General features: G+C 60.6%; 1 protein-coding gene across 3 annotated transcripts; it reads left to right on the top strand.

Moving 5' to 3' along the window:
- The first annotated feature begins 3,763 nt into the window (after positions 1-3,763).
- On the top strand, positions 3,764-8,378 carry CD74 (CD74 molecule). Of its 3 annotated transcripts, XM_074603419.1 has the most exons (9): positions 3,773-3,924; positions 5,312-5,487; positions 5,598-5,689; positions 5,794-5,847; positions 6,115-6,210; positions 6,402-6,492; positions 6,924-7,112; positions 7,438-7,512; positions 7,698-8,378. In XM_074603419.1, exons 1-9 carry the CDS (start codon positions 3,854-3,856, stop codon positions 7,703-7,705), a joined length of 852 nt encoding a protein of 283 aa, XP_074459520.1. In that variant the 5' UTR covers positions 3,773-3,853; the 3' UTR covers positions 7,706-8,378. The 3 variants fall into 3 exon arrangements, with proteins under 3 accessions (XP_074459521.1, XP_074459520.1, XP_074459522.1); XM_074603420.1 differs by lacking the exon at positions 6,924-7,112 and having other exon boundaries at positions 3,764-3,924; XM_074603421.1 differs by lacking the exon at positions 7,438-7,512.
- The last annotated feature ends 673 nt before the right edge of the window (positions 8,379-9,051 follow it).

Genomic DNA, 9,051 nt, shown 5'->3' with positions numbered 1-9,051 from the left:
GACAGTTCCTGCCCCTACCCAACTGGCTGGTCTTGAGTGAACACGAAGATGCTGCAAGGGCTGGAGCCCCTCTACTGTGAGGACAGGCTGAGAGAGTTGGGGGGTGTTCAGCCTGGGGAAGAAGAGGCTCCGGGGAGACCTTAGAGCCTCTTCCAGTATCCGAATGGGGCCTACGGGAAAGCTGGAGAGGGACTTTTTACAAGGGCGTGATGGGACAAGGGGTAATGGCTCCAAACTGGAAGAGGGTAGATTTAGATGAGGTATTAGATTAGGTATTCCAGTCCCTGAAGGGGGCCTACAGGAAAGCTGGGGAGGGGCTGTTTGCAAAGGCACGTAGCGACAGGATGAGGGGCAATGGTTTAAACTGGAGCAGGGCAGGTTTAGATGGGACATTAGGAAGAAGTTCTTTACAATGAGGGTGGTGAGACACTGGCCCAGGTTGCCCAGGGAGGTGGGGGAGGCCCCATCCCTGGAGACATTCAAGGCCAGGCTGGATGGGGCTCTGAGCGACCTGATCTAGTTGAAGATGTCCCTGCTCACTGCAGGGGCTTGGACTGGATGACCTTTAGAGGTTCCTTCCCACCCAACACATTCTATGAGCCTATGATTAAGAAGAAATTCTTTGCTGTGAGGGCGGTGAGCCCCTGGCCCAGGTTGCCCAGAGAAGCTGTGGCTGCCCCATCCCTGGAGGGGTTCAAGGCCAGGTTGGACGGGGCTTGGAGCAGCCTGGGCTGGTGGGAGGTGTCCCTGCCCAGGGCAGGGGGTGGCACTGGATGGACTTTAAGGTCCCTTCCAACCCGAACCATTCTGTGATTCGCAAGGAGTGGCGTCACCTGCAAACCCCCATGCAGCTGGGTGATGGCTGCGTGGGTGGGGGACACATGGCTGCCCGCCCTGCATCTCCGCGGCAGGGATGCTCGTCCCGCTGAGGGCATGGGGCTGCTGGGGGGCTGCAGCGTCCCCCAGCCCACAGATCCCCCGGAGCTGGGTCTGCGTTGGCTGGTGAGCCCGGTGGCTCGGCTGTTCCCCCCGGCTTTGCCCGGGGCCGGCCCTGCGCTGCCGGGGGTGTTGTCTCGCGGGCGGTGAGAAATGTGGGTTTCCTTCACCAAACACCTTGGGGGCTGTGGGCTGCTGGGCCGGGGCTCGGCTGGCAACGAATGGCTTCACGTGAATGCCCGTGGCGTTATTTCCACCTCCCTGCCCAAAATAATCGCTCCGGCGGCTTGTGTCAAGGCTTCCCGGGGGAACCAGCAGGTCTGAGCCGAGTCCTGAAACCGCATCTTGCTCCAAATGGCTTCTTTTCCCCCAAAAGCCGGCTGGTTCCCCAGCCTCCTGTGGTGGTGCTTGTCACGTTTTTCATGGGTAGTGCGAATATGAAGCTGGTGGGGGGGGGGTGACAGAGTGGCGACGAGCCTGCGCTGGGTCCGGGTGCTACGGGAGAAAGAAGAGGGGGGGGATGAGGCAGGCTGGAAGCCGCTCTGCAAAAATGTCTGCATCTGCCTAGAAAAACTGATTTACGGACTTAAAGCGCTGTAGATGCCGCAGCCCTGTGCAGAAAAGGGGGGGGGGAAATGTCCTGAGAAGCGAATGGAAACGCCTGTGCGGAGCGAGGGCTGGTGCGGTGCTGACAGTCCCGGCCGGGGGCTCGGCCTGCCGGGGGGGCGCGGGGCTCTCCCCCAACCCCGGGTTATCGCCTGCCTCTGTGGGTTGCGGGGTCGGCCCCAGCTCCATGAAATCGCTGGGGTTTCGTTCGCCGAGTTCCTGTTCAGACTTTCCTTAGTTCCCCTTAAGGCCCCGGGCTGGTCACGGAATGTGCCCGGAGTGTGGCCCCGGGGGGTGGGGGGGCTCGTGGCCACAGCGAGGGATGGGGCTGCGAGAAAAACCCGTGTCCCCCCAAACCCCCAGCGCTGCCACGGGCTGAGAGCGAGGGGAGACCCGAAAAACTTATGGAAGGGGCTTATGTGCTTTTTCCCTTTCTTTTCCCTTTCTTTTCCCTTTCTTTTCCCTTTCTTTTCTTTTTTCACTCTTTTTTCACTCTTTTTTCACTCTTTTTCTTTTCTTTTTTTATTTTCCTTTTCTTTTTCCTTTTCTTTTTCCTTTTCTTTTTCCTTTTCTTTTTCCTTTTCTTTTTTCTTTTCTTTTTCCTTTTCTTTTTTTTTCCTTTTCTTTCTTTTCTTTTTTTCTTCTTTCTCTTTGCTTTTTGTTTTTTTTTTCTTTTCTTCTTTTTTTAACCCCTCGGATGGTTTCTAAACACAGCATCACCTAAAAAGGAGCAGATGATTGGTTATTTGTCTTCCAAGTAGCCTCCGGGGAGGGATGCAGGTGGCCTGGGGGGAAGCCGATGGACACCCTTGGGCACCCCTGGGTGCCCGGGGGCTTTCCCGGCTGCCTCACGTCAACCTGGTGTAGGGACCGTGCTCCCGGCGCCGAAGCCCTTTCCCTGCGCGGGGGCTGCGATTTCCCACCGGGGGAAGATGGAGCATCGTCCCACCAGCGCTTGTTTCTCCTCCAGAAACAGCATCTGCCGGGACGCCCTGCCTGGCTCCTCGGAAATACTTTTAGAGTGTTCCTTATCCCCGCTCTCCCAGCGTGCTGCTGGCGGGATGGCTCTGGGATGGACCCGGGAGAAGGGATGGAATCGCTGAAGAAACCTGCCCGTCCTTGCCCCGGCCTCACCCATTTCCAGCGCCGGGGCGGCCGGCGGGGAGGTTTGCCCGGTAACCGGTGATGCCGGGGCAGATATTGCTTTTAATTTCACGCTGGGAGTTTCACTTTCGCACTGGTGCTGGGCGCTGACGGTGGAGCCGGCTCCATGCGGCGTGGCCGGCATGGCCGAGCCCCGCGGCGCAGCGCCGGCATCGGAGACGTGCCACCCCCCGGGCCTTTCTGTAAAATCACCGAAAATCAGCGTGCTGGGGGCGGATGGCTGCTCTCACCCACGGAGCGCTAGCGGGCCTGTGGGGTGGGGACCCGCACTGCCTGCCCCCCACCCTGCCCCACTCCCAATGGTGCTTTGGGGGTCACCCCCCGCCAGGGGCTGCTCCTCCTCTCGCGGGTTTGGGGGTTCAGCCCCCCTGAAACCCCTGCAGGCAGGGCGAGGGGGTGTCCCCAGAGGGACGGGGGGGGCTTGAAAGCCCTTGGTGGCCCTTTAATCATTGCCCCCTCAGCCTGAGAGGTGCTGGCAAAGCACCCGCACCCAGGGGGGGTCCAAAGTCATCCTCGAGGTGGGGTTTGGGGCAAAGCATGGGTTTTCCCTGGCTGCAAAAATGAGCGAGGAGAGGTGTGCCCTGACGGCGTGCCCCCACGGAGGGTCCTGCTCAGCCTTTGTTGTGGGGAGCCCTCCCCATGGCATCCCTCCTCCGCATCCCACCTCTGCATCCCATCCCATGACATCCCTCCTCTGCATCCCACCCCATGGCATCCCACCCCATGGCATCCCAGCTCCTTCCTCCCACATTGCCTCCTGCCTCCCCCATCCCACCTCCATATCGCACCTCTCCCATACCCCATACCCCACCTCCTACCCCCTCCAAGGGGTACCACAGCCCCCCAGGCCCAAGGCACCAGGTGTCACCAGGCTGGGCGTCGTGACCTGCCGTGGCGGTGGGGCGGGAAGCGATGTCCCACAAAGCGGCCACCGTGCTCACGGCCAGATCCTGCATCATTTCTGGATCGGAGACCTGCCGAGCAGAAGTCTGCCTGGCAACAGGTGATGCAGGTGCTGGCAGCCAATGGGGCTTTTTTTTTTTGGGCCCCCCCCCGGGAGTTGTGGGGCAGGGTGGGGGCCCGGGGGGTATTTCCAGCAGCGACACTCGGGGCGTTCATTGTTCATCGGGGTGCCGACAGCGGAGCCATGGCCGAGGAGCAGCGGGACCTCATCTCCGACCGCGGCAGCGGCGTGGTCAATGTCCAGGATGCCCGCAGGTGACACTGCGCGGGACACGGGGGTGTGGGGACGGGGGGCACGGGGAGGGCAAAGTGGGCACGATGGAGATGGGGGGCAGAGGGGTCATTGCGTGGCCATGGGGTGGAAGGGGATAGAGTTGGGCCAAGGGGGCTCAGGTTGGCAGTGGGGCAGAAAGTGGGAGTCATGCTGTGGCTATGGGGCAGTGTGGAGCCAAGGGGGTTGTGGTATGGCTATGGGGTAGAAGGGGTTGGAGAATGGTTTTGGGGGGCAGGCAGGGGCACGGGGTGGCTGTGGGATTGAGGGGGGCGGGCACTGTATCTCTGGGGTGGATGGGTGCACGATGTGGCTATGGGGTGGATGGATTCATGGTGTGGCTGTGGGGCAGATGAGGGCACGTCACGTCTATGGGGCAGACGGCTTCAAATCATGGCTATGGGGCGGGCGGGCTCAGGGTGTGGCTATGGGGCGGCTGGGGCTATGGGGCAGGCAGGCTGATGACGTGGCTATGGGGCAGGCGGGACAGAGGATGGCTATGGGGCAGGCAGCACGGACCCAGAGCCCGGCCGGCTTCGTGGGGCCACCCCCCATGTCCCAACCAGCCAATCAGAAGGCAGAGAGCTCTGACATCACCAGTCACCAGGCAGACGTTCGGGCAGCGAGCCCCGCTGGGGACATTGCCTGCGGCAGCGCTGGCGGCCGGGCAGCACCCATGGGTGCCCCCACCTGGTGGGGCGGCGGGGGCAGCTGGTGGTCCCTGGGGGGGTCACTGCACCCTGTACGCCCCGGCGGGGCAGGGTCTGGCCCGGGGAGGCCATGGCAGGGCGGCAGGTGGCCACACGGTGCTTGGCGTTGCCTTCCCTTGGTGTCCCAGTGCCACGGCAGCGCTGTGACACCCACCTGCCCGCCTCACCTGTGCGCTCGGGCTGCCCCGCACCTCACTTTTTGCACCAAATTTTAAAATTTAAATGCATCCCGGCATCCCATGGGATATGCCCTCTGCCCCCCGGGACCAGCGAGGCTTAAGGGGCCTTCAGAAGGCAATGCCCGGAGCGATGCCGAGCCCTGAAATCCCCTGGCGGGGCCCTGCCGCAGTCCCCCTGTGCCCACACGCTCCGCGGGGACCCTTCCTGTGCCTCCGCCCCGCCGCCCCCGCAGTGGGTTTCGGTTCCCCCGGCGCGGAGGAATGACCTTCACGCTGAGATTTCACTTCTGCACCCCGCGACGGGGGAATTTGCATTTGTCTGGCTGCAAACCCCCCCGGGAGGCGGGTGTTTGGGGCGGCGCGGGGAGGGTGACATGGGCTGCAGGAGGGGGTTTTTTTTTGGGGGTGTTGGTGACGGCAGGGTGTATGGACATCTCCCGCTGCCGGCGGCTGGGGCTGAGCTCCCTCTCCGTGTCCTGCAGGTCCGCGTTGGGCCGCAAAGCCGTCTTCTCCACGCTCTCCATCCTGGTGGCCCTGCTGATCGCCGGCCAGGCTGTCACCATCTACTTCGTCTACCAGCAGAGCGGGCAGATCAGCAAGCTGACCAAGACCTCCCAGACCCTGCAGCTGGAGGCGCTGCAGAGGAGGCTGCCCGCCAGTCAGTAGCCCCACGGGCACCAGTGTGGTGGGAGGGGGGCAGAGGGGATGGATCCCCCCCCACCCAGACCACCCATCCCAGCACCCCTCACACCGCTCCTTCCTCGGCAGGTGCCAAGCCGGTGAACAAGATGAAGATGGCCATGGTGAACAGCCCCGTGGCCGTGAGGGTCCTGCCTCTTGCCCCCTCTGTAGGCGACATGGTAAGAGGTGCCCACCGCTGCTTGGCGCTGGCCGCTGCCTGCTGCCCCCGGGGTTTGCTGCCGGCCCCCCCCGCTCACGCTGCCCCTTTGCCTTTTCTCTTGAGGACATGGCCCCCGCTAGCAACAAGACTGAGGACCAAGTGAAGCACATCCTGCTGGTAAGCTGCCCCTCTTGCCCACCCACCCCGTAGCTGCCCCCTGCGCTGCAGGAGCCGATGGGACCCTCTGCTTCCAGCTCCATGCTGTCTCTTGGCTGGGTTTGGGGGTCTCTTGGCTGGGTTTGGGGGTCTCTTGAGGCGTGCAGAGCTGGTGGGAGCTCCTGGCCTCCTGCAATGTCCATGTGGCTGATAGAAGCAGAACTTCACCCCCCACCCCCCCAACCTCATTTTTCTTTGCCCTGTCTCACCGTGGTGGTCACTCTGCAGAAAGCAGACCCCAGGAAGGTGTTCCCGGAGCTGAAGGACAACCTGATGGACAACCTGAGGAGGCTGAAGAGCACCATGACTGATGCGGACTGGAAGGTCAGTGCTTGCTGCCATCCTACTCTTCCCCTTCCGGGAGCACCCCCGCTTTGGGGAGGGCTTGGGTTACTCCCATCCCAAGGAAGATGGAGGTGCTCACAACCTTCCTTGGCCCACGCTGGAGCTCACAGCACAGCTCCCCTGTGGTGCACCCCCCGTGTGGGTTAACATGCTGCTTCCCCTTGTTGCAGTCCTTTGAGTCCTGGATGCACAAGTGGCTGCTGTTCGAAATGGCCAAGAACCCCAAGGTGGAGGAGCATAAGACGATCCCGGCAGAAAAAGGTATCAGGGATGGGGCTGCCAAGCTGGAGAGGGTTGGGACATGCCCTTCAGCAGCAACCACCTCCCAGGAGGTACCAGCACGGGACATCCCAAAGGCGACCAAACTCTCTGTCCCCTGACCAGTCATGGACCTCTTCATCCCATGGGGAGCCTCCGGTTGGTGGGGACCCTGCTTGGTCGCCTTTAGGACATCCCAGAACTGCTGCCCGCAGGGCATTTAGCACGAGGAAATGTCTGAAGAGCCAGAGCACCACACCAAGCCCTCAGTCCTTGACAGCCCAAGAGTTTTAAAAAGGTCACCGGGGTGGAGCTTCTTCTCCTTCTGAATTTAATTTAACTGCTTCTGGATAGAAAGCTCCCGCTGGGGCTGCCGGGCAGCACAAGGGCCCGGGGGGGCTCACAGTGTCTCCCCTTTGTTTTTATTGCCCTAGTGCAAACTAAGTGCCAGGCGGAGGCCAACTTTGGGGGTGTCCGGCCAGGTCATTTCCACCCTCAGTGCGATGAGAACGGCGACTACCTGCCCAAGCAGTGCAATGCCTCCACCGGCTACTGCTGGTGCTCCTACAAAAATGGCACCAGGATTGAGGGCACTGCCACTCGGGAAAAGCTGGACTGCCCTGGTAGGTCGCCAGGGTGGGGAAGGAGAAGAGGAAGGAGCAGCGTGCATGGATGCTGTGCCCCATTTTGCTTGCGATTAGGGAGCCCGAGCTGTAGAGAGCATCCCTCATCCCTCTTTGGCCCCGCATGTTAAGGCTGGAGGGGAGCCTGAACCCCACAGCCCTCCTTGGCGAGCTGCAGTGATAGCAGAGGCACGAAGTCAAGGTTTTCCCCCAAAGTCCTGGCTCAGCAGATGGGCACAGGCTCTCCCCTGCTGTCCCCAGAGGGGTGGGGGGCCATGGGGCAGCCCCAGGGGTCCAGCACCCATCGCCTGCCCTCCTCCTGCAGATGTTGCTGCTGCCACTGCAGAGCCGGAGGAGATGTTCTCCGGGGTGGACATGCTCAAGCTGGGGGCGGAGAAAGGTGAGAGGCCACGTCTTGCCGGGGGCCATTGGGGAAAGCCCTCGGGGCTGGGGGAGGCACAGGGCCAGCCCCGAGAGCCAGGGCAGCACAGAACCACGGCTGGGGAGAGGGAGGTCACGATGGGGACACAGCAAAAGCAGCCTGGAGCCATCTTACTGACTCCCTCCTCTTTCTCCCCCCCGCAGGCGAGTAGAAGAGGACGCCAGCGGATGCCTGTCCCTTCCTCAGCATCCCAGCTCCCGTGTTTGGTTTTTTGTTTTTTCTCTATATCATTTCTGCTCTCACATTGCTTTCCTGAGACAATTAACAGCGGGCACCCCTGTGCGCTCCTCCCCCTCGAGGCATCGGTTGAGACCCTTCCCCTGCTGCAGGGCACCGGACAGGGCTGAGCTGCCACCAGGATCAGTGCTAGAGACGAGGTGTTCCCTCAGAGGGTGGGTAAAGAAGGTTGGAAAATTATTTTGGCAAGCCCTGTTCCCTTTGGCTCACCGGCATCTCGCAGCACCCGGGCAGCAGCAGGCGCATTGCTCACCCCTGCTGAAGAACGAGCCACTAATGCTTTTTTTTTTAAACTGAACAAACATTAAAAGCAGCAAAACAACCTCCAGCAGCTTCTTTAACTGACCCCTGTAGGTGGAAGCCCTGTGAGATTACTGGAGTAGAGGCTTTTTCTTGTGGAGCGCTCGGTTTTGTAGAGATAGATGCTCACCTTCAGCTTTTGCCTTCAGGCTGGAGAACAGCCGCAGCCGGGGGTAGCAGTGGGCAGAGGGGCTTTTAATTTTTCTGAATAGATCTGATAGTTCCTTTATAAATGACCTCACAAGCTAATTATTTCAAATAAACTTTTGAATAAGAAAGCCTCATAAGCAATTCTAGCAGGGCAGTGCTTGTGAACAGTCTGCAGCTGTCCTAGGTTGAAAATAAATGAACCTGAAAAAAAAAAAAAGAAAAAAAAAAGGAGAAGGAAAAATCTCTGCAGACACTCAGACATCAAATCCCACCCAGGATTCCACAACACATTCCTGGCCTATCACTTGCTCAGTCTCCCCTGCACCCTGGGATCCCCCTGCACCCCAACATGGCCCAGGAGGCTGAAATCACCTTGAAATGAGTCACAGGGTGGGGGGAGAGGAGCAGAGCAGCCCCCTGTGGCAGAGCCATCTCCCTCCTGCACCCTCCCTCCCTCCCTCCTCCACACGGGGTTGTGCCAGTGGGAGGGTGGCAACTAGGAGCCCTGCCCTGGCCAGCGGAGCCCGGTGCCAGGCTGCACAGCAGGGGAAGGAGGAGGACAAGGGGATCCGTTCCCTTTTTCCTCACCCGCTAAAGCCCAGGGCTGGGAGTGAAGTGAGGAACCCAGGCACAAGCCCAGTACAAGGTGCAGGGTGGCAGCTGCCGCCAAGGCAGGTGATGGACAAGCCTGCTCTCAGCACCGGCCTCTACACGGCCTTTTAGTAATGAAAAAACTTACAAACCAACACTAGAAGAACATGCAGTTCGAAGCTAAGGAGAAACAGCATCTGCTCTTCCTTCGGGAGGAGG

This window comes from Larus michahellis, chromosome 11 (genome assembly GCF_964199755.1).
Source record: "Larus michahellis chromosome 11, bLarMic1.1, whole genome shotgun sequence".
Lineage (NCBI taxonomy): Eukaryota > Metazoa > Chordata > Aves > Charadriiformes > Laridae > Larus > Larus michahellis.
This window is presented reverse-complemented; position numbering and strand designations above follow the sequence as displayed.